At 45.9% G+C, this 25,226-nt stretch overlaps 1 protein-coding gene across 2 annotated transcripts; it reads right to left on the minus strand.

Moving 5' to 3' along the window:
• Positions 1-1,337: 1,337 nt before the first annotated feature.
• Positions 1,338-18,852, minus strand: GSG1 (germ cell associated 1). 2 transcript variants are annotated; one of them, XM_044984415.1, is made up of 7 exons: positions 18,777-18,851; positions 18,632-18,687; positions 15,324-15,642; positions 9,259-9,306; positions 6,042-6,194; positions 5,493-5,604; positions 1,338-1,882 (listed from the first exon to the last, which is right to left on the minus strand). In XM_044984415.1, exons 3-7 carry the CDS (start codon positions 15,640-15,642, stop codon positions 1,552-1,554), a joined length of 963 nt encoding a protein of 320 aa, XP_044840350.1. In that variant the 5' UTR covers positions 18,632-18,687; positions 18,777-18,851; the 3' UTR covers positions 1,338-1,551. The 2 variants fall into 2 exon arrangements, with proteins under 2 accessions (XP_044840350.1, XP_044840346.1); XM_044984411.1 differs by lacking the exon at positions 18,632-18,687 and having other exon boundaries at positions 18,714-18,852.
• Positions 18,853-25,226: the final 6,374 nt, after the last annotated feature.

A 25,226-nucleotide genomic window follows, 5' to 3' on the forward strand; every position in this document is an offset into this window, starting at 1 on the left:
TGGGCCTCTCCTTATTAATGCCAGAGCCTTTGAACAGTTTGTATATGTTTAATGATATTTGTGTGTAAATAGCTTTGTAAATATTAGCACAACTGTAGCAAGGGGCTCTGGTCCTGGCACCTGCCTGGCCTCTACTCTCTTCTAGCTGGGTGTGGTGTTTATATGTGCTGGTTGGTTTGTAAATCGGGCTGGCCAGTGGTGGCTGAATGTCTAAGTACCAGTAGGCAAGTTAGGAAAAGAGATGTGCTTTCTCACCCTCCCACCCCTTTGCTGGGAAAGGCTGGTGAGCCACTACCCGAAGGAGTAATTCCCCTGAGGTGCTTCCTTAAACTCCTAGGCCTGATAATCAGTGTCCAGTAATGCTAGCTCCCCCATAATGTGAATTTCTCCCCTGCATTCCCACTGTGAATAAAGACTCTGTCTGTATATTGTTGGGAACTGTGAACTGCAGTGAAACAAATAAATATCATGTACAAGATCCCCTTTGTGTTTGACCCTTGTTTTGCTCAGCCTGGAAAGGAGACTCCTTTTTGTTACGGGACAGGCTCCCTCGAGGGCATTTGGGGAGTGAAGAGTGAGCAGGACCTTACCACTGCCCCTCTGAGGGGACTGTGTGGAAACGAAATGGACAGAGGTCCTGAAGGGGGAAAGAATGGACCAAGGAGCATAGACGGGAGCCCCAAAGAGAAGGGGGTTGGGTGCACAGTGTGTAGAAGGGAATCTCAGAGGGGACAGGAGCAGACAGGACTTGGCTGGAGGTGACGGATACCACAGGTGATGGGTGCTTTAAAAGGGGGATTGGTGGGTGGAGGAGGGAAGAGGTGACTGGAAAGTAAGTGGGGAATGAGACCCTCTTTCTATCCCTGTTCCAGTGGGAAACTCCTGGTTTGAAGTGATTTCTCTGGCTGTTCTGGGGGAGGGTCTGGAGCCAGTTTAACTCAAAAGGAGTTTGACTGTAAAATCCAAAAGGTCCAGACATGACGTTCTCCAGTCCATGGGTGTTTTGAAAAATGGGAACCATTTCAAGTTGTTTGGCAAATGGAGCTGGGCATACATAGCCCAAAGCCTCAGGGGTTTATTAACATGGAAGTCAAAATGGCGTGATGAGAAGGAAAGTTCCAGACTCTCACCATTATAATTACTGACAGCGGGTATTTGTCCACTGGGTGAGTCCTTCCCATTTTTGTGGTACTGTTGGCATTGGAATGGCTCCATAGCACCCTGTGGCAGCACAGGAGCCCCAGGATACAGGTGGCATAAGTTTCCAGTGGAAATGGCCTGTGCATTTACCATTCACAATTGGCATGGTAACATTGCTCTCAACAGAGCAGACCAGCTCCAGTAGCACAAGCAACAATGTCCCTGTAAGTGTCCCTGCAGTGCTGCCCAAAGACATTGATAACAGTGACCACATGCCTTTTCCTCCTCCCAGCCCCCCACAAGTGTTAAAGAAAGGAACCAGAACACCAGAGAACTTGATAACAATGATACTAGTATTTGGTTCAGACCTCAATCTCCCTACTGCTTCCCAAGCAGCCTGCTCCCCACTCCCTAACAGCGATCTTCTTCCATGGACTGTCCCAAGACCTCATCTAGCTCCAGTTCAGGTTCCCGCTGTAGCACCTTCTGCTGCAGCTCAGAGTAAAAGTCGACCCCCTCTGAGATGGAGTGGAGAGACTTGTCTCGCTGCTGGTAGTAGCTGCTCATCTGCTCCCTGTGCTGCTGCTGCGACATGAAGCACTGATGGTGCTGTGACTGGTCCTTGAAGCTCCCATCATAGCCTTTGATATGGTTACGCTTGAACTCCAGCACGGTCTTGGTGTAAGTGTTGAGGGTGGTAACAGCAGAGGCCATGCAGCAGGTGAAGGAGGCCCAGGCCATGCTATGAGAGAGGAAGGAGAACAGCACATGCAGTGAGGATCTTAATAAAGTCTTCCATTGTCAGAGAAGTATGATGGGGTCAAGAAATGAACCAGATGCATTGCAAGGAGCTAATAGCCTTCTGGAACACCAGGCAGAGGCCACTAACTGGGGATGGACATCAACTAGATAGACCAGAGCTGTAGCCCAGACCCAACCCATTCTAGCCCTTGAGCTTTATCCTGCCTCCGTTACCCTTCCCCCTGAACGATGGAGTAAAATGTTGCTAGATCCATAACATATGGTAGAGAAAGAGGTGGGGGGAAATGCCAGAAGGGAAAAAAAATGGATGCCACGAGAGAAAATGACTGGAGGACGCTGGAAAATTTGCATCTGGAAAGCACGATAACGAGGCAGACCCCTTAGAGTAATAGGCCAGCCAGGGAGAGCCTGAGTGTCTTGTTCATTTTGTAGTCATCAGTTACATTCACCACTCTCTATGGCACCTGTTGGACACTTTGTTTTGTCTTGTTTTCAAATAGCTTTTGATACGGTCTTTGCATAGGATCATTACCGAAGGAAAATAACCCTTCACATTCAAGTTAGCCAATATTACGTACATGGCAAAAAAAACCCTAAAAATAAAAAACTTTTCATATGTATCTAGGTTTGAAACTGCAGGATTTTCCAAGGAATAAATACTCAGGACACATCATATATCACTGAGGATACTGCCCAGCGTGCAACTGCAGTTAAAATGAAAAATGTCATTTTGGAGAACGTCATAATAGACAGAACAATGTTAATCATTTGTGTTCAGTTTTGATCACATTATTGTAAGACAGAGCTGAGACTAAAAAGCTCCACATCGGTAGCAAGGCTTCCAGAGATGAAATATGTAAATAAGATTATTTAGAGTGGCAGAAGGGAGGGACTTGATCAGAGAAGAGGTTAAGAAGGGCACAGTGAAAACTGATCAGGCCATCTTTTTTATACTGTCCCATACTTTGACCTGGGATTGATTTGAAGTCCCTTGAAGTTAATGGCAAGTAAACTTAAAACCAATGCAAAAAATACTTCACACAGTAACTAGACAGTCAGTAGAATACAATGCAGCCAGAGGTCCAAAGCCAAACATTGCAGCTAGATTTAATAAGGCCTGGATCACCAAAAATGTAGTTCTGATCATCTAATCGCATGCTTCAAGCTATTAGCTGATCACTGTCTGCGTCAGGAAAGAACCTTCCTGCTTCCCTTCTAAGCCTGCAACATAGCACCGTTGGCCAGATGTTTTTATATGGAGTTCTGTGTTCCTCTAAAGCACTAGGTATTAGCCACTGCTAGAAGAAGGATCCTAAATTTAATGCATCAGTGATCTGGTCAAGTCTGAAAGGTTTTGTGTTCTGGTTTTGTCCCTCAATCCCAGAATTTCCCAACACCTTTCAGCCACACCCACAGACCCACAAAACACCATTATTGGGTCTACATGTTCTCTAGCGCTATGCTTATGTTCCTCTTAAATAGGTGGCTCCTGTTATCTTGTGGAAGAGACAGTGTTCCCTCTGACTTATGACTGTATACAGACAATAGTGAGCAGTAGACACTGTGCTCAGTATCTTGGACGCACCAGTACCAGCTTCCTTAATGCATGTTCGCTACACTTATGAGGATCTTCTTGCACTGTGCATAAATGTGATGGAACTTTATAGAGCCGTCATGATGCTGTATATGGAGAAGTATGTTGGATTTAGCATTAAGGTGGCTATGGTCAGGACTACAGACTCCTAACTGCACAAAAAATGTTATACTGACTGATGTGAGCAACAGGAAGACCACATAGAAGGCAGCAGTGGAGACAGATTGTGAAACCACAGGAGAAGAGGGATTCTGGTGAATCATTTTGACAGAGCGCCAGGCACTGTAGTGTCTAGGCACGAGTTTACAGACAAAATGCAAAATAACACCTAAACCATCCACGTTGGTGGGTTCAGATGGCCATGTGGGATGTGATGGGAGGCTGAGCCCTAAGCTTGCTGCTGTTTATATGAAAATGCGGGAGTGTGTTAGTTTTATGAGCAAACCATGATGAAATGGAGAGGATGGATGAATCCAATTCTAGAGAAACGCCTGGTAGTGAAGGTCAGGGCACTTTAGCCCACAGCTCTAGGTGGTCGTCAGATCTCCCAAGCTCAGCAGGATCGGGCCTGGTTGGTATTTACGTGGACTATGCAGGGAACATTGGGAAATTAATTTGGTGATGCTTGCCTCTTTGATTCAGTACTATGCCTTTGCCCTAGCATGCTGTCAGGGGGCACTGTGCTGCTGGAGAAGTTGACTTATAGGCTATGTCTGCACTATGAACTAGGGGTATGATTTCCCCTGCTCGTGTACACATACTTGTACTAACTCTGACTCTGCTATCGTGAGTATAAATAGCCATGTAGCCACAGCAGCACTGGCAGCAGCAACAGACGCATGACTGAACTGTGCTGAGTACATACCCACCAGTTTCAGGTGGGTCTGTACGCACAGCGCAAGCCTGTCTCTGCTACAGATACCAGTACTACCGCGGCTACACTATTATTTATACTCGCGCTAGTTCTCATTGCACTATAGTGACTATGTGTACATGAGCAGGGAAATCATACCTCTACCTCGTAGCATAGACATAGCCTTAGCTATAAATACATGTAAAGGAGAGACCTTCACAATGCAGTCATTAAAGGCCCCATGGCACCTTTTGAAAGCTAGCCAGTTCCTGGCCAAATGTCAGTTTGCATAATTACATTTAGTTTCTGTTCATTCCCCTGGCAGTCTCAGGTGGACAGTGTTCTTTTCTTTTCCTAAAAGGACAATTTAGGCTGAATACCAGGAGACATTTGGTAATCATAGAAATGAAATGTAGGGCTGAAAGAGACCTCAAGAGATCATCTAGTCCAGCCCTGCACTGAGGCAGAGCCATGTAAACCTAGACAGGTGTTCATGTAACCTGTTCTTACAAACCTCCAGTGGTGAGAAATCCATGACCGCCCTTGGTAGCCTATTAACTACCCTTACAGTTAGAAAGCTTTTCCTAATATCTAACCTAAATCTCTTGCAGCAGATTAAGCCCATTACTTCTTGGCCTACATTCAGTGGACATGGAGAACAATTGACCACATTACATATTTAAAGACTGTCATCAGGTCCCCTCTCAGTCTTCGTTTCCCAAGACTAACCATGCCCAGTTTTTTGTTAACTTTCCTGATAGATCAGGTTGAAATAGGGAGGTCTATTAAACTCTAGAATAGTTTCTCAAGGTAAGGGGTGGAAGCTCCATATCTTGGTTCATTTAAAATTGGACTGCACAAAACTCTGGGGAATATATGTTTCAGGGAGCAATCCTGCATTGAGTCAGGGGAGTGGACAGGATATGACCTAGCTGGGCATCCTCCATCCCAGATCTATTATGTTAACCGTGTGAGGCAAGGGTTGAGGCAAACACCTAAGGATGACAGAGAAGCAGCACTGGGAAAGCCATATTGGAGCTGTCTTCAGGGGTAAGGGGGCTAAGTAGGGGGGGTGGCTGGAGAGGTGGAGTGTGACTGAAGCCTACAGCCATAGGGATGTGAAGAGCCTCACAGTTCACGTACTAGAAAGCCCAGCCATAGTCCCACGAGTGCGGTCTCCAGTCCTCTGGCCCCAGATTGACAGTCGCTTGGAAGACTTGTGAGTACATCATGTGAGCCACCATCCCCAGCAGACCTAAAGCAAGAGGACAGGAAGGCAAAATTGTCACAGTGGAGGCCAGGGCCAGCTGATTTGTTCTTCCGTCTAGGAACTAAGGCTTAGAACCAAATTCATCCTTCCGCTCGGCAGGTTCAGCAGCTAAGTAATCTCCACCCTTGGGCCCTGTTCCCCCACCCTGTGTCTTCGTCTCTCCTCTGACTCCCCATTGTTCTCCCCAACTCTGACCATTTCCTTCTCTCTCTCACGACCACGTTCTCTCCATGGCCCCTTTCCCCCTCTGCCCCCCGATTGACACACTGAAGCTAATGAATGTGTGAGGTCTTGGCAGCACTTTCTTCTCTGAAGGACTTCTTGAACCCTTTCCTTGATGAGTTTCACTCCCTGCCCTGGGCCACTCATGCTGCCACCCAAGAATGCCTTCATGACCCCCATGCCTGCACTGAGGCACCAACCAGACAGCACAGAGGAGACAGCAGCGAAGGCATTGAGCTTCAGCCCGCAGACTGGATTCCCAGTGTACAGCATTTCTATCAGCAGCAGGATGAAACTAATGACCAGCAAGCTGATGTAGACCATCTCCGACCCCAACGCCAGCCACAGGATTCCTGCCATGAACCAGAGGAAAGAAGAGACCTCTCAGAGTCAGCACAAAATAGGGTCATGACCTGCCACAGCCCTCTCTGACCCCCCCCCCAAAGGATCCCCACCATAAACTGGGGGGAGAGAGAAGACTCCAGACATTCCCCACAGCCCGCTGAGCAATGCAGAGTGAATACAAACATTGGCTAAAAAGAATATGGCTATTCTGCAGGGACGACATTCACCCCTGTGCAGATGGCCTGAAGAGGATTTATATACCACTTAAGCCTTCGAATTAGGGTTTAAATGATATACATAGGTCTTGTGTGGATCCTCTACACAGGTACATCTAGGGCAGTTGTTAGTAGAGCTCAGAAAAGTCAGGAGATGACCTTATACACAGGGGTCCTGTAACATCTCTGTTCTGGGATCGCCTGTCTCTCAGTCCCCTGCTCTAACCACCCTTACTAGTAATAGGCACCCTAGCCCTGAAATTGAGCTGTACCTTTCACTGCAAGGGAAGGGGCGGGTGGCTTTAGGACTGTGTAACAGCTCAAATTAGCCAGAGTCCAGTGAATTTCAGCTACACTCCCTCCTTCTCCCAACATACCCACCTCTGGCATGACCTTATGCCAGGAGTTATAGGGGAGAATGCAACATAGAGCCCTTATTCCAGCCCTATGCCACCCAAGGAGTTCCCTCCCCCCACTCTCTTCCCCCTTCTCCCATTTCCAGGTGGGGAGGACCAGTTGTTTTCCTGAAGCTTTTCACTTCAGAAAAACAACTGGTCCTCCTCACCTGGAAATGGGAGAAGGAGGAAGAGCGAGGGGAGGGAACTCCTTGGGATGGAATGCAACTAAGATTTGGCACCCCATTTCTAATTTTATAATAACAGATGTGGATATTGTATTAAATAGGAGATACGCTGTACGCTACACTAACTTTCATAGACATTATTCTGCTCTCCTACAGGATGTTCTAAGCTACTCCAATTATATAAAATACTATGGATACTAATTGGGATCTGTACAAGACCATTTGAAAATCAAACATTCGGGAGCCCTGTTTCATCCCCTGTGCAATTAGCAAGAGCTTTAGTTTGGACTGTGATGGAGTTTGGAATCTTAGCAGGTGACATCCGGGAGACCAGGAATGCCAGTTCCAGAAGCTTCTTTCAGTCTTGGCTAAATAACAGGACTCAGACAGGATTGCTTTTGAGCACAGAAGCTGAGCGCCTATGCATCAGGAGTCTGGCTTTGAGCCAAGAACGTGGGTGCCAAGTCCCTGGAGCTAGTGGAAGGTGATTGGGGAAAGCCTGAGCTGCCTTGTAAGCCTCGAGCTAAGGAGGGCTCAAGACTCCAGTTGCCCAGCTCCTCCCTGCTACTACTCCAGTGAAGGAAAAATGATCTCTGGGTTGTCTCCAAATAAGCCATATAGACCTAATGCAGGAGGAGTTCAAGGTGAGCTGGGAGACTATTCTCCCTATTCTACAGTTCAGGTTCTGATAAGGAGCAGGAAGCATCTAGTTATACTACGTTCTTGCCTAACTGTTTCTGGATATCATTTTCCATTCTCTAAGTTCACAAGTAATTCCCACTCCTGGTTTTGGTCCATCTGTTGTCAAGTTGACTTAGCCTGTAGTTCTACCTGTTAGAATAATTAATAACTGTCATTTAAATACAACAAGCTTGCTGCCCGTTCCTTTATAGCAGTAGGGAATCCTATTGTGAGGAAGGATTGAGCCTAGTAGTGGATCATGGATAACACACGCTACTCTGTTAAAACTAATTAATACAGAAAGACTAGGAAGATGACCTTGTGCTTGAATAATGTATCTGTGCAAAGTTGGTTGGGGATAGGCAAAGCACAAACATTTAAGTTACCCTGTAGAAATAGCTCCCATTGTGACTACAGGTCAGTTTTTAACTAACAAGTGCCATCAGTAAAAATACAGATTTGTTATTCCCAAGGAGAACAAGGCCTCTATTATTTATTTAGATGTATATATTACTATATAACAGGCTATATATCCCAGGGTCTGAGCGCCGCTGACACAAGTTGTTAGAATAAAGATAAAATGAAACAGCATCTTACCCCCATCCTGATCTCCACCAGAACTCAATCCCTCTACAACAAAACACAAAACTCCCCTCCCTTGCACAGATACTAACCCACAGCAAACTGCCCTGAACAGCAGCCCATGGAAATCTGGCCACAGGCCCTGTCTGTTTTAGATTTTGACACCTACAGTAGAGATTTCTGACTCGAATGAAAAATGAAAGCAGGTTTCTTGCATGCTTCTGGGAGAGTAGCTTGTTAATACTAAGAATTCTTTGCTCACATATTCTTCGTTTCTCTTCTGTAGATTTCAAGGTGCATTACAAAGGTGGGGTACACATTATTAGCACCATTTTAAAGAGAAAATAGGACCAACATTTTCAAAAGTGGGTACCCCAAAATAGTGGCCGAATTGAGACACATAGGATGATATCCTGGCCCCTCTGAAGTCAATGGAAGTTTTGCCACTGGCTTCAGTGCAGCTAAGATTTCACCCATAGGGTCTAATTTACAGGTGTTCACCCTATTCAGCTGGAGTAATGGATGCTCAGAATGACTGAAATTCTGGTGTCTCAGATTGAGTGCTTTAATTTTTGGGTCCCAAAATGGTGACCATGTTTCAACTTTTTGACAGAAGTGACTTGCCCAAGATCATATGTCAAGTTGATGGTGCAGCTGTGTTACTATTTATCACTTACGCTGACTGCTGGTGTGCATTCTGGGTTATGACCAGGATTGGATATGCTGAAACACAGCAAAAGAGGCTGTCTTTGTCACATTTACAGTTGGGCTGACAGCAGGAAGTACCAGAAATTATGTGAGGAAGGTTGAGATTTCTAGCTTTTGGGGGCTGATGCCAGATGTTTTGGGTAAACATTTGGGGTGAAATCCTCAATACTTTGACTTCAGTAGGCCAGGATTTTGCCCAGCCCTTTAGGTGCCTACAACACCCTCTCAACCTGCTGAAGTTGCACCATCTCTAGAAGGTGTGTTGGGCAACTCTAGTGAGAAAAAGAAGAGACTCATTCTTACCTCTCTCTGCGGGGGGTGAAAGCTCAATGAAGCTACGACATTTCTCATCTGGAATACAAACACAATCAAGCTCAGATTATATGGATTCTCAAAAGATGGTAGAGGAGGATGGAAGGGGGAAAATTCCACCTTAATTGCCTCTTTCATTTCTCAAGCTTGCAGGCTCTACCTATCTTAAGGTCTTCTAGAGTCTGCTGTCTTTCTGACCAAAGAGATGGTTGCTTTGATCTGTTGTGGGAGTCCAGTGTGGAAAGGTAGGGAAAGAAGGACAATGGTCTTCTGTCTAGTGCAGATGGGGCTCTTATGAGAAAGCTGGTATACGTTCACAAAAAATTAAATACAGCTGAGTATAAGTAAATAGATATAAATTCAAAACATTAAAAGAACGCTGTGATGAGAGCAAATGCTCCTTTGCTGTCATAGAAGTTCTGCAAGCTGCTTTAACTCTGTAACTTCACCCCTTCCAGCTTCAGCTTGGAGATCATAAATTTTCTTCCATCCCACTCTTCTATTTCATGATTTTCCAGTATCAGCTACAAACCCTCAAACTCATCACATGGCCCATGCTCCATTTGCCTGCCTGTTATTTGCCAAACACACCAACTCTTTTCCTCTTACTCTCCATAAACAAACCAGAGAGGTGCCTCTTGTCTCACTCCAACTTCCAACTATCCTAAGAAAACCACAATATATATCAGGAGTCTCAAACTCAAGTGACCAGGAGGGCCACATGAGGACTAGTACATTGGTGGAGGGCAGCATTACTGACACACACCCCCACTCCACCCCTTCCATGAGGCCCCACCCCTGTCCCACCTCTTCCCACCCCTTCCCCCTGCCCCCTTCCAATCCCTTCCCTGAAATCCCCACCCCAACTCTGCCCCCTCCCTGCCCTCAGGGGGAGCAGGAGTGATGTGGGGTGCGGCAGGGGCTCAGAGCAGGGCATTGGGGTATGGGGTGCAGGAGGGATGAGGGGTGCAGCAGAGGTCAGGGCAGGGGGTCAGGGTGCAGGAGGGGTGCAGAAGGGGGCTCAGGGTAGTGGGTTGGGGTGCAGGAGGGGTGTAGGGTGCAGCAGGGGGCTCAGGGCAGGGGGTCAGGGAAGGGGACTGGGGTGCAGGAGGAGTGTGGGGTGCAGCAGGGGGTTCAGGGCAGGGGGTCAGGTGCAGGGTACGGCAGTGGGTTGGGGTGCAGGAGGGGTGTGGCAGGGGGTCAGGGTGCAGCAGGGGGCTCAGGGTAGTGGGTTGGGGTGCGGCAGGGGGTCAGCATGCAGCAGGGGGCTCAGGGCAGTGGGTAGGGGTGCAGGGTGTGGCAAGGGGCTCAGGGCAGGGGGTCAGGGTGCAGGGTTCAGCAGGGGGTCGGGTGTGGCAGAGGGCTCAGGGCAGTGGGTTGGGGTGCGGGGTGTGGCAGGGGGTTCAGGGCAGGGGGTCAGGTGCAGGGTGCAGCAGGCGGCTCAGGGAAGGGGATTGGGGTGCAGGGCACAGCAGGGGGTCGGGGTGTGGCAGGAGGCTCAGGGCAGTGGGTTGGGGTGCAGGGTGCAGGGTGTGGCAAGGGGCTCAAGGCAGGGTGTTCGACTGCAGAAGGGCTTGGGGGGGCGGGCTTTGGCCCCGCACACACCGGGGTCAGGGCAGGCTCCCTCCCTCCCTGTCTGTCCTGCCCTGCCCCAGTGCTACTCCGGGAAGCGGCTGGAACATGGGGGAGCAAGGGCACAGGGATGTGTGTTGCTGTTGCTTCAGGCACCACCCCCAGCAGCTCCCATTGGCCGGGAACGGGGAACCCCGGCCAAATGGGAGCTGCTGGGGGCGGTGCCTGAAGCAACCTCAACACTTGCCCCTGCGCCTCTCTTCCACCATGTTCTTTCCACTTCCCAGAGCAGGGCAGGGGCAGGGCAGGGCAGGCAGGGATCCTGCCCTGCCCCCGGTGCGCACCCGGCTGGAGCCGCTATAGGTAAACGCTGGGGGAGGGCGGGCGGAGGGGCTGTGAGGAGCTCGCAGGCCACAGAAAATAACTTTGCAGGCTGTATGCGGCCCGCAGGCCACGTGTTTGAGATCCTAATCTCCATAGAAACTCCATCTGCCTTTTTTCACTATGAGACATGGAACTCTAATCTACCCCATCCACTTTCTATATATAGACTAGAAACTCCATTATAATTTTCATGTATAATTTTCTGACATTGCTCCAGGCCACTTATCAACAGCCATTCAATCCACTCAACACACAGAGGCCAGAATATCCTAGGCACCAAACTGAGCTAGGCCATTGATTATTGACAGTGGCAGAAAGATGAGCATTGCCTTGTCTGTAGAATGTATTATGTTCTCATTAATTGCCCACGATTTTAAAAATATCCAGAGTTGTATCTAGTCTCTGCTGCACCTGTGAAGGAGACTAAACTTCGCCAGGGCCCTCGTGCCAGGTATAATCTCAGCTGCATTCATCAGGTTGATTCCAGCCTCTGCTAAGGAGCTCATGTAACAGGCACCAGAAGAGCCAGCTCCCAAGTAGGACATGGAATTTTCACTTGCCACTGGTCCCGCAGAAAGTAGCTTACAGCTCCTTCCCAGTGAAGGATGTACCTTTTCTTAAGAACAGGACACCCCTTCTCCAAAGGAAACTCTGACTCTCCCCCAATACAGAATCACTATCACTTCCCCACCCTGAGACATATACAATCCAAAATTGCTTTGGCCTCCATATCCCAGTGTAAACTTTTGTCTAATCTGCACATCCATTATAATCCCTAAAAGTCTCTTTTAGCATGACGGCTTGCCAGAGTTCTCTTTCCCACTGAATCTCCCCTGGGCAGATTATTTTCCCCCGTGTATATTAGCTTGCCTTTCTTCTCCAGCTGAATCTCATCTTGTTATTTTCTGCCCACAATTCTAATCTCTGTAAACCCCTTGTATTATATCTTTCCTCTCAGTGGTGTTCAGGATTCCTTCCAGCTCAGTACCATCTGCAGATTTCATTAACTCACTGTTCACTACCTCCTCTAGACTTTAGTGAAGTTATTAACAACATTGTCTCTAATACTGAGCCGTGCAGTGGCCCCATGAGACACCTTTCCAAAATTCAATATTTTGCAGCTGATCATAATCCTTTGTTTCTGGTCCTTCAACCTGCTGCCAAGACACATAACAGGGGCTATATGCAAGCCAGTCTGAATTAATTTTGAGAGTCTGATTTCATGAAAAATTGTACCAAATGCATTACTAAAATCCAAACCTATCAGATCTCCTTCCCTTCCTGCCTCACTGTTATTCCAGTATTCTCAAGAGCCCCATTACATCTCTGAAAACACCTTGAACTCAATTGAATGATGCAGTCTCATTCCCAACTCATCTCTGTGTCATTAAGTCCCCAGGCGATGCTTTGGAATTGCTCCCCACAAAGCCTGTCAGGACTTTGGGGAGCCTCCTCTCCCTTGGAGCAGACTGTCTTCAGGGCAAGATGTTCACATGGCTTCACCTTCCTGGGTCTGACCTTGGAGCATTCAGCATATGCCCCTCTGTGCGCTTCCCACAGCGAGTCCGCCCAGGCAAGGTCCTGGGGAAGCCAGAGGGTCCTGCACGCACCCCCACTTCGCAGTCAGATGTGACTCTTAGCCACCCAGTAAAACAGAGGTTTATTAGATGACAGGAACACGGTCTAAAACAGAGCTTGTAGGTACAGAGAACGGGACCCCTCAGCCGGGTCCATTTCAGGGCCCAGCGAGCCAGACAACCCCGTCTGCCTTCACTTTCCGTCCCCAGCCAGCTCCAAACTGAAACCCCCTCCAGCCCCTCCTTCTCTGCTGAGTTCCTTTCCCGGGCCAGGAGGTCACCTGACCTCTTTGTTCTCCCACACCTTTAGCATCCCCTTGCAGGGGGGAAGGGCCCGGGCCATTAGTTGCCAGGAGACAGAGTGTGGGCCAGAAACTGAGGCACCCACCCAGTATTCAGAGGAAACATTAAGAACAGTCCCACTTTGTCACACCCTGCTATTGCCATGGAAATTAATCACAGCTTTAAGCATCCCCGCCTAAGCTCATCCTGTTTCTGAGCCATTCCTGACAATGCCAAGAACAAACAAGTCCTCTCAGCAAGTTCTGAGAGTGACTGAAGCTTTTTTTTATTGTTGTCCTGCTTTTAATTTGTGACCTCTCTGTTTGCAAGCGCTGATCCTAGCAGATTGCAGAAGGAGAAATAGTGCACAGAATGCCTTCTTGAACTGACAAGTTCCCTGTGAATGCCTTTGAGGAAGGGGGAAGGTTGGCTGGCTCAGAAGAATGGGGATGGGCTAAAATGCCTTTCATTTCTGTATTATTAGTTTCAACCTAACTGTTTGCTGCCTTTGGGGCTAGTTCTGACCCACATATGCCAGGCCATACCGGTTGTCTTGGGGAGAATTCCCCCAGAGCAGGTGTGACATGGGGCTGACAAAAGCCACAGCACAGGAGTTGAGGCAGGGGTGGGGGTAAGCAAGTTGGGGTGATAGGAGGCATGTTCAAAGGGCTCTGGGCTGCGGAGCAGTCCATAGGCAGCCTGGGTAATGTTGCCATAAATTAGACCAGCACCACCAGCCTAAATTGCCATAAATTAGACCAGCCACACCAGCCCCCCCAGCACAGGCAGAATTTGGTTGGCACAAAGGTGGCATGAAGCGTATTGCCAGTGCCAAGCATTCAAAAAACATGAATGTGTCGTGCCACCCCAAACCACGAGCTTCTAAAGGTAAGCCTCTTGTTCATACTCCTTCTGTCATTTGCATCTTTGGGGTTCAGGTTTGCAAGCTTTTCTCCACAACTCTGAGGGAGAGAAACTTTGGAGGGGGGTGTTTAAAAAAAAAAAAAAGACAGTTGAAATTCTCTTATTCACAGGACTCCAGGGCATAGGGCTTTAAGAAAAACACCTCCTGTCATGGTACTTGCAATGAAAATGGTGACAGTTGTCAGCACTTCATAAAGCCATCATAGAATCATAGAATATCAGGGTTGGAAGGGACCGCAGGAGGTCATCTAGTCCAACCCCCTGCTCAAAGCAGGACCAGTCCCCAACTAAATCATCCCAGCCAGGGCTTTGTCAAGCCTGACCTTAAAAACCTCTAAGGAAGGAGATTCCACCATCTCCCTAGGTAACCCATTCCAGTGCTTCACCACCCTCCTAGTGAAAAAGTTTTTCCTTATATCCAACCTAAACCTCCCCCACTGCAACTTGAGACCATTACTCCTTGTTCTGTCATCTGCTACCACTGAGAACAGTCTAGATCCATCCTCTTTGGAACCCCCTTTCAGGTAGTTGAAAGCAGCTATCAAATCCCCCCTCATTCTTCTCTTCTGCCGACTAAACAATCCCAGTTCCCTCAGCCTCTCCTCATAAGTCATGTGCTCCAGCCCCCAATCATTTTTGTTGCTCTCCTCTGGACTCATTCCATTTTTTCCACATCCTTCTTGTAGTGTGGTGCCCAAAACTGGACACAGTACTCCAGATGAGGCCTCACCAATGCCGAATAGAGGGGAATGATCATGTCCCTCAATCTGCTGGCAGTTCCCCTACTTATACAGCCCAAAATGCCGTTAGCCTTCTTGGCAACAAGGGCACACATATCCAGCTTCTCATCCACTATAACCCCTAGGTCCTTTTCTGCAGAACTGCTTCCTAGCCATTTGGTCCCTAGTCTGTAACAGTGAATGGGATTCTTCAGTCCTAAGTGCAGGACTCTGCACTTGTCCTTGTTGAACCTCATCAGGTTTCTTTTGGCCCAATCCTCCATCACCCTGTCTCTCACTGCAAAACCACCCCTCACCACAAATAGCACTAAGGTGCCTTTTTGTTAGCAGTCTCATCTTGTCTCCAAGACCCATTCAACTCCCACACATCATTCCCCTCAGTGAGGGATGAAGTATGATAGTGTGGTGTGTGGGTATGGGTGGGAGGGGAGCACTGCCACTGTCCCAACTCTACTCGTTCTGTGGGTATGGAGAAGGCACCTTTCCCTAGTGTTGTCTGCCTGGCACCTATCATTGACACTAAAGACATTTTGCTGTAATAAGAAAGAGGCTGAGGCTGCCTTGATGGAGATGCTACCTGGCCCTTCCATGTTCTCCTCACAGGAAAGCCACATGCCCGTGTGGAAGTATCGGAAGGCAAAGCGGTCGTCCCCGGTCTCCCAGCTGTAGTGCACTACGTCCTGGGATGAAGAATTGGTAGCACCTCCGTCCGCGGACACATGCACACCGATGCACTTGGTGGCTTTGCCCTTTCCACACAAAGGCTTGGGCACCTTCTGGGTCCCAACACACCAGTAGCTGGCAAGCAAGGCTGTGGTAGAGAGGCAGAGAGCCAGCAGATTCAAGACAACTGCCAAGACAGCACGATGCCAAGGCAGGATCTTCAGCAGTTCCATCTGCAACAAACAAACATGAAGGACTCACATACCAGCCATGCATCTCCCTTACCGCTCACAATGGCCCAGACCCTCACCGGTATGTAGGCTTCTCACTTCCACTGGGAGTCAGAACCTAAACACCTTTGAGTAGTTGGGCCTATGTTGTATCCCACCATAATGTGTAAGTGTGTGTGTATGTGAGGGCAGGGAGGAGAAACAGGACAGTCTGCCATCCTCAGGGCATCTTATTACCTCACTCAGGAATGAGAAACCGTTTCCTGACAGCATGACCCCTAAGACTGTGGAATAGTCACTTGAGGGAAGTGGTTGCTTCATCCATTTAAAATTGGACTGAACAAAAGAACTGGAGAATATACTGTAGGGAATAATCCTTCAGTGACAGAGTGAGCGGAGTTTCTCTCTTCAGAGAAAGCTGTGTGCACAAAACTGATGAAATGATCAGGGCCATGAAATGCAAGCACCTCTGAGGTGGCATGCCGTAGCAGTTAAAAAGCTCCCAGAAACACCATGCAACAGCTTTGAACAGGAAGTGAAGAAGACTATTGTAGCCCAATAAAATGCAAATTTGCAATGCCATAGCACATTTTATTGAAGGGTTGCAAAGCATTTTTTTCCAGAGGTGGTTAATTAATTTAGCCCCACATTGTGAGAGGTAAACATGATTATAGTCATTTTGCAGATAGGGAAACTGAGGCAGAAAAAGGTTACATGAATTAACCAAGGTCACACACCAGATCAGAGACTTAGGAAGAGAACCTAGGAATCCTGACTCCCCAGCCTGACTCCCCATTAGACAGCATTTCCCACACCGGAAGCTACGAGCCCTTAAATCAGAATCTGAGTGGAGCACTGGGATGGCAATACCCCTGGTCTTGCAAAAAGTGTAATGAAGATCTTAAATGACAATAAAAGCCTCCATGTTACAGTTCATTTGAAAGCCAGCAACTCCAACAGCACCTTAGTATGTCAGGGCACTGGCCACTTCTCACTCGGGGGGAAGAGTGCCCCTGCTGAATAACTCACCCCACTTACCCCCAGAACCCTGGGGTTTTCTCCTGAGATCTCCCAGCAAAACACTCCCTAGAGTATTTAGATGTTATCTGTCCATCTGCCAGTTTCTCGTGTAATTGTTTCAGAGCCTTCCTCCCTGGGGCACCCCCAATGCATGGTACAACCTTGCTGACTTCATTGGCGTGGCTCCTGCCTTTCCATATTTAAGATTCTCCTAAAGACCTATTTCAGCTGTGCTGCTCACCATGGATAGAGTTGATGGTATGTAAATTGGCTCCCGCTGTTCCCTTTCCCCTAACCTCTGTCTGCTTGGCTGTCTGCCTTCACACTGTGAGCGCCCCAAAGCAGGGACCACCTCCTTTTCAATGTCTGGGAAACACCTGGCCCATCTGGGGCACAACCAAAAATAAATAATATGTGAGGCAGAATGCTGCTTCACTCACGAGAAATTACAAGGACAGGGCCCAAGGGGGCCACAACCCCTGCTTTGTTAACCAGAAAACTCATTACAACTGATCAGAAAAGGACAGTGCCTGAGATGGAGCAACTTTCCCTCTTGGGTGGGAGCAGGATTGACTAGCCTTGCAGCACACAGAAGGCCTTGTCTACACTGATGGCAGCATGCAGGGTATGTATAGCTGCAGGCTGCAGTGAAAAGCAGGCTGCATCCACACCGCAGTTTGTAGCTACACAAGGCAGTGAAAGACCCTGGAAGGATTGGGGAAGTGGGGAAAGGCTTCAGCAGCAAGGAGCCTCCTACCTGCCAGAGCCTTTCCCCTGGGCCGGAGTTTTTCCCTGTGGTGGGGAAGGGCTGCATTGAGGCAGCAGGACACTACAGTGTAGACGTGGGAGGCACTGCCTGGGCATAGAGAGACTGTGTGGAGTACATACCCTAAGGTTTTGACGTGTCGTTACTCACCTAAGCAGTGCCTCACCATCTACACTGCTGTGTATACCTGTGGTAGGAGGTGTGCAAAGTCAGTGGTCTATGTGCTGCCATAAGTGTAGACATAGCCTCAAATCGGGTGACCAGACAGAAAGTGTGAAAAATCGGGACAGGGGTAGAGGGTAATAGGAGCCTATATAAGAAAAAGACCCCAAAATCGGGACTGTCCCTATAAAATCGGGACATCTGGTCACCCTACTCTCAAAACACTGTGTGCCCAAGCAGAATGCATTGAGCAAAGGTAAGAAACTACCCAACTACTGCAAATGCCCTTCCCTCTCCCTTCAAAATCTATTGCTCAGGCTTCTGTTTCCTCCTCCTGAGCCACTCCATTGACAATTACTCAGCAACCTCCCTGTTCAATTACACTGGAAAAGGTGCTGCCAACACTACAGAGTTACTCATTCAGTCTCTAATCTGAAGGCATGTTTGACCTTACCCTATCCAGGAAGCAGATGATTGCCACCTGCACAGTATTAGTTAATGGATTGTGGCCAGGGCTGGTGGAAAAAATTTCCAATAACGCTTTTTTCTGATAAAGATAAGATTGTCAAGAAAACAGGGTTTTTGTGGAAAGTGTCTGCTTTCCTCAAAAATATCCAGCATTTCATCTGAAAGCAGAAAACCTGAAAACTGAAAATTTTCCACTGAAAACCAAGTTTTCCATTTTTCAGCATTTTTGGGGTCAAAATTATTCGGTTTGCACTTGCTAAAAAGGGATTTAGCATCAATCATTATTAAAATCTTGTCAAACACATTTTTTTTTATTTTCACCTAATTTTTCCATGAGAAAAAAATTCTGTGCAGCTGTATTTGTGTCAGCATCTTATAATCTGCATAATTTTCTAAATACCTTAGGACTGGGGCAAAGGGAAGAAGAAGGGGCAGAAAATGGTGGTGCCAGGAGGCTGTAGAAGAGCGGAGAGAGAGGAGAACATTGGTTAGGAAAGTGAGAAGGCAACCTGAATTACTCCCTGGATAGACAAACATACCCGGAAAAGTTTCCTTCTACAAAAGCCAAGCACTTACTGACAGTAACTGGTCAGACAACTTCTGGCATCTGGAAAGCCTCTGCAGCTAACCTCCTGAAATAAAAGAGAGTAGAATTTACCTTGCTGGTGGGTCTTTTACGTGCTGTTGTTTAGTTTGTGGACGGCACACCTGTAGGACTCACTCTTTGCCTCGCTCTCTCCTGCATCTACCAGCTAGATCTTTCAAGAAAACAAGCTGCTTCTAAAGCTCTTTCTCCTTCATTGCCTCCCAACTCCACCCAGCCCCCCAACACCCTGTGATTATTAAATGCTCTCCCTTCCAGCCGGCAGCTGTTTTATAATCCACAATGCAATCATGGCACAGCTGTTCTGGGAGATTATATGGGAAGAGATTGGTGTTGCAGGCTGGGATTAAGCGCAAAGAGTGACCTGCATTCACGGAGGAAAAAGTTTCAGTATAATAAAGAGGAGACTCCATATACTCCCATCTGATGGATGTTTGGTAGCCTGTACAAAATGAGTCGGAGTTTCTCAGACTAATGCCTAGCAGCCCAAAAAACGACAACCACCATTGGCACTAGCTGTTCCCATTGTTGGCAGTCACAACAGAGTGGCAAGGGACTGAATGGGCCATGGAGGCTGAACTCCCTTGATCCTTAGAGTTGTATTCTCCTTGGCAGAACTGAGGCATGTGAAAAGGAAAGGGCGGCCGTTCTGAGGATGGAAGATTTGAGACTCCAAGGGACATCAATCCAGCACCTCTCACAACCTCTTCAAATTTTAATTAAAAAGAAATAACTGGCTGGCAGGACAAATATGTCAAACAGCCACTAAAGGGCATAGGGGAGCTCTCACTATGACGCAAGGAACTTGCTTTAAGTTAGAACTTCATTACAGAAAAGTGCCCGTAAGGCATCCCACGCACACCTGTCTATCTGGGTCAGGAGGAGTCCTTGTACAGAGTGGGCGAGTCTCTCAGTGTTGTTCGGGGTTCTCAGAATGGCTTGTGTGTGTAGCTAGCCTACTCTCCTGCCTCATGTCCGACCAAACAAAGCAGTGGGCTATCTAGTCTGCAGTCCTGGTTCCTACAAATCCCATTGCTAGGTGCTTGAGAAGTAGATATAAAATAATACTTGGCATTTGTATAGCACATTTCATCTCCAAACTACCACACTGACATTAATGAAAATGCCACACAATGCCCCTACATGGTCAACAGGCTATCAATCCTCCTGATCACTTGTATCTTGAAGCAGAAGGATTGATAGTCCTTAGATCACTTTAGTCCTAGCTATTGCATAGGGTACTCGTGTGTATATATTTCTTTCTGAGGCTAATTGGCAGCAGTACTGAATGTTTGGACACCACAACCACTGTCTTCAGATCCTTATATTAATTATTGAGTTGTGTTGAATACAGATTCCTCTGTCTGAGTGAAGAGGGTGAGGCCCATATATAATATTAGTTAGGAGTCTTCTAGTGAGAGAGGCGATTCTTTCCATAGGCCAAAACATTCCAATGGGAGTATGTAAAGTTTGGCGTCTAAATCCGTATTTACAGACCTGAATAAAAGTGGCCTGATTTTCAGAGAGGGCGAGTCTGAGAGGTGGTCAGCCCCTCTGAAAATCCTCTTGCAGGCCCCGAGTCAACTGTGGAGCATGCATCTAACTTTTAGCATGTTAGTAGTCCCATTATAGTACATGGAACAACTCACATGCTTAAAGTTGGGTACATGTTTAACTCTATTGTGGAAGTGAGTTCTAATTTATGTGTCTTGATATGGATTTTAGGTGTATACCTTTAGGTGCCCTTGTTTAAAGATGGTGGACTTAAGGGCCAGAATTTTGAAAGTATTTAGGTGCCTAAATACCTTTAAAAATCTGGCCCTTAGTGTTTTTGATGGCTGCAGAATTTATCCTACCACCAGGTGGCAACTTTTCCTCACTCTTTTCTCTGGAAGCCTCACTTGCTGCTCTAACTTGTATCATGTGTATGGGGGAAGCAACATCCCAGTTTATATCCACCTTCTCTCCCTTTTTTGTTCTGTCTTCTCTCAAAGAACAAAGTCTCTCTCTCTCTTTTTCTGTGTTAGGTTTTTCTAAGGTGCTTATCTCTATCAGCTAAGCCCCGAAGAATTATAAAACCATGAAAATTATCAGTGGCAAAGATCTAATAGGTCACCTGCTCCATCTTTTGGCTAATGCTGGATTGTGCCCTGTACAGTATTTTCCAATGCTTTGCCAAGTCTCATTTCAAATATCTCAAGCAATGGGATTTCCATCCGGAGATTATTCCACCATCCAGTAGATTTCAACCTTGGAAAATATTTCCTGATATTCAACCTAAAAGCCCCTTAGCTCAATTTCATGCCCTTGCTACTAGAAATACCCTCCCAGACATCCTAAATAATTCTGCTGCCTTAGCATGCCGCGGGGAGCACTGGTTCTTCCACAAAAACAATGAGGAGTCCGGTGGCACTTTAAAGACTAACAGATTTTTTTGGGCATAAACTTTTGTGGGTAGTGGTTTTTTTACCCACGAAAGCATATGCCCAAATAAACCTGTTAGTCTTTAAGGTGCCACCGGACTCCTTGTTGTTTTTGTGGATACAGACTAACACGGCTACCTCCTGTTACTTGTTTCTTCCAGTTTTCTCCTCTGAGCATCTGCAGCTTCACGCCACTGACCATTTTAAAGGTTACCTTTGCCTAGTGAAGTCAACACATGAAGCACTCTGATTTCACTGTGTGATCAATCAGGTGCTTTTCTTATATGAACACGACGAGGGACTTCAATGCAAGACACAATATTAGTGCAATGTCTTTGAGGAGATTTTTACATATACAAAAGTCAGGTAATTGAAAAGTTAAATTTCCCACAGCATTTTTAGTGTGGCCTCATCGCACATATTCAGGGTAAAATCCTGCAAGGAGGTGAGCACCCTCAGTGTCCAAAGACTGCAGTGGGATTTGAGAGTGCTGAGCATCTAACTGGATAGCACCCTCAGGCAGTGATACTCAACCGGTGGATCTCAAGAGGCACATGGCTCTTCATAGCCTGGTATGTAGTTCTCTTCTGATGGGCAAGTAAGGTGTCATGCAATGGTCTGACATGGATTCTTCAGTTGCCCTGGGGGAAAATGGCAATATCAACAGAAACACGTACGTTCACTCAGCTAAACTTACATAGACACACTCATACCCACAAAGCTCCTCAGCCATTATACCTCTGTGTTACCTTCTACCTATAGCTCTTTCTTCCGCTTCTATATAAATAAAGTCCAGAGAAGTGGTCCCCTCCCTCAGTGACACATTCGCAGCGGATATCTCCGAGTAGTGGTGACATTAGAGCCGGACTTTTCAAAACCAGTGACAGACTGCAAATGCCAGATTTCTCCCTGAGCCCTAAATAATTCTACTCAGATTGCAACCTTTATTTAGCTGCTTGTATGTATGAATTAATTCTTACTTTGCAATGAACTAGTTAGGCATCTGTTTGGATTCTAAACCCATTGAAAGGTGAATTTTTGTTTAAAACCATTAAAATTGGTTATACTGTTAGGGACACAAGCTCATTAACAAGCTCATTAACAGAATATACGTATTGAATATACATTGTTTACACATTACAAATATATTTTAAAGGTAAATAAACAAGCTTTTCACCTCTTAAGACCTGATTTTAAGTTCCTGCATTTCTTCTGGAAAAGGTTCTGTTTGCAGGGGAATTGTTTTTTCTTCATTTATATCTTTATGTTTTTGACCTATTTAAGAAACACACAAGGTTACAGGAAACAAAGGAAAATTAAATGCACCAGCCTAAATTTTCAGAGTTCACTAGGGATGTTTTTGCCTTTGCCCAACTTAAGATATCTTAAGGGATCTCAATTTATATGAAGCATTGAGAGCCTGCCTTCTTCAAATCGGGCTCCTTTAATGTGGCTCAGATGGGGCACCCAAAAATTGAGGAACCCCAAATCACTAGTCACTTCTAAAAATTTAGGCCAACATATAATATATAGGAAAAGAAAAGAAAAACAGTGTCTATAGCTCTATAGTTATATTAAATAAGATCCAGAGCTTGCTTGTGTGAGGAAAGCATTCAGATACTACAGTGGTGTGGGCCATACAAGCCCATAGACGAATACATTAGATTAGGTAAGGTAAGTATTTATCTCCATCAGCTCTTTGGGGACAATACCCAAAATGGCAAGTATGAAAGAGTGGAAACATGCAGCTCTTCTTTTTCTTTCAATAAGCATTCATCAGTCATGAATCTCCAGGAAATTTGTCCAGCTGCCTTGAAATGCACCACATTTGTCATTTTGTTGATGGGTTAATTCTTTCTAAGCTTGCTAATTCATGAATTGTGTAATATGTCACAGAAACTGCAGGATTTCCAGTTTTGCAGAATGTCTCTCTTTGCATTTAGAAATGCTTTTAAAATGAATTGTTGAGTTTTAGTTATACCTATTATAGGATCCCTTCTAAGAATAAATATCCTCACAAACACCTAAATAGAGCAAAGAACTGTCATAGATTCATAGATTTAAAACCAGAAGGGACAATTATGATAATCTAATCTGACCTACTGCATAACACAGACCACAGAACATCAGCCATTAATTTCTGAATCAAGCCTATTATTTCTGTTTGAGCTGTAGCAGATATTTTAGAACGACATCCGGTCTTGACTTAAAAGGACTGCAGGTGATGGAGATCCACCACGCCCTTGGTAATGTCAAAGTTAGACTCAGGACTCACAGTTTGTTAGACCACTCTGTTTTATTAGCACAGCGCTCTGCTAATAACACCCAGATAATGTGAGCACCATGCAAAACACAAACTATCTTATTTATACGGATAAAAGGGTGAGAACTTAACAAGATAACAAAGGAAGCAGAATCAGATACGTTTACCTGGGCTAGGCATGCATATCTTATTTCCTTACTATTACTGATATTCTGTTAATGTTTTGCCACTAGCACCATTGTTTATGCCTAATGTTTCTTTTCCTGGCACCTGTATTTCAACATTTCTTATTTCTGCTTAAAGGTACATACAACATTTCTTTAATCCATTCTTATTTTTACAATATAATTCATTCTACTTTCACAGTAACTTGTTCCAATGATCAATTACCCTCACCTATCAAAACTTTGTGCCTTCTTTCTAGTCTGAATTCATCCAGCTTCAGTTTCCAACTATTGGAACTTGTTATGCCTGTCATCATCTGTGCCACAGGAGATACAGAACCCTAAGCTTGGAAGGTGACATGCAACAAAATGATTTTAACTATTTTATTTTAAATGCCACAAATAAATGCATTTTATTAGAGAAGCTTAGCGTGAGCTAATGGTCTAGCAAGGAACCCAAATTCTGGAGTTCTGCGCCTGTTTCTGACACTGACACTATGGTAGTAGCTAAGTAATTTACACCCAATCTTAAATGAGATCTGTGTGGGCTGACCCCATTGCACATGAAGCCTCAATGAAGTCAAACAGGCTCTTCCTAGGAGCAAAAGTCATCCCTGTGGAGTTCATTGCAGGATCGGGATTTAATCTCTGCCTCTGGTTATGCTGTCTTCAAAATGAATATTATTTATTTATTACAGATTAGCACGGACAGTGTGCTCACTGATGTACAAAACACAAAGGTAAAGATTGTCTCTGGCCCAAAGGGCTTAAAATTAGAGCTGACCAGAAAACAGAATTTCCACGGGATGGAGAATTCTTACATTTCAAATTTTTTCATTCCAAATCAGACTGAAAAGCCACCATTTTCCACAGAACAAAAATGCTGAAAACTTTTGATTCAGAACCATAGAAGGGTTTCATTTACATATTGTTGAAACATAATATATACAAGTAGTATATATACATATTATATATAATATGAAAAGTAATTTAAATATAATATAAAAGTGAAAACAAAGTGAATCAAAACCAAAAGTGCAAAGAAAATGTTTTTACCTTATCAAAACTAAAGGTTTTGATGTCATTGAAATGAAACAAGAAAGTTGAAATGAACCGTTTTGAATTTTTCCGCATCAAATTTTATTCCAACTTGTTTTGACCAGCTCTGCTTAAAATCTAAAGGCTCAGTCTGCATGTGAGTAACTTTACTCATTGATGTCAGTGGGACTAACGATGTTATTAAAGTTACATTCATGCATAACTGTTTGCAGGAGCTAGACCTTAAAGAAAGACTCTGAGTTGACAGAAGATGCTCAGAACATTCAGAGGAGAGAGTAATGTAGAGAGTTAGCTTTTTGGGAGTGGGAGGTGGTGTTATTGTCCTTTTGTTATTATAAACTGCCTATCTGTGGGTGTTCATGCATAAAAGACAGCATGGCAAGCGGTGCAGAGACTGGAGCAGTAGGCGGTGGCAAAAAAAGGCATTGAGGCTGACAGAACTGACGAAGTGGAGCAGGCAGAGGGTGCAACAAGAGACAAGTCCAGAGATGTAGGTCTAAGTGACATAATAAGAATCGCTTGCCCGATGGCGGAGATGGAGGAGGATTAGTTACGGCTGATGCTTGCTTTGAAAACAAAAGGTGCTGATTATTATTCCTGCACATTTTAACTCATGTAATCTGTTAATTATCAGGGATTGTAGCTTTTGGGTGGGGTT

The sequence above is a fragment of the Mauremys mutica genome, chromosome 1 (assembly GCF_020497125.1).
Source record: "Mauremys mutica isolate MM-2020 ecotype Southern chromosome 1, ASM2049712v1, whole genome shotgun sequence".
Classification (NCBI taxonomy): domain Eukaryota; kingdom Metazoa; phylum Chordata; order Testudines; family Geoemydidae; genus Mauremys; species Mauremys mutica.

Excerpts from the sequence above, each read along its gene's own strand:
- GSG1 (XM_044984411.1), bottom strand. The coding sequence starts at position 15,642 with ATGGAACTGCTGAAGATCCTGCCTTGGCATCGTGCTGTCTTGGCAGTT. Across the intron at positions 9,307-15,323 it reads GGAGAACATGGAAGGGCCAG|ATGAGAAATGTCGTAGCTTC; the intron begins GTAGCATCTCCA and ends TTTGTATTCCAG. Across the intron at positions 1,883-5,492 it reads GACTATGGCTGGGCTTTCTA|CATGGCCTGGGCCTCCTTCA; the intron begins GTACGTGAACTG and ends CCTCTCTCATAG.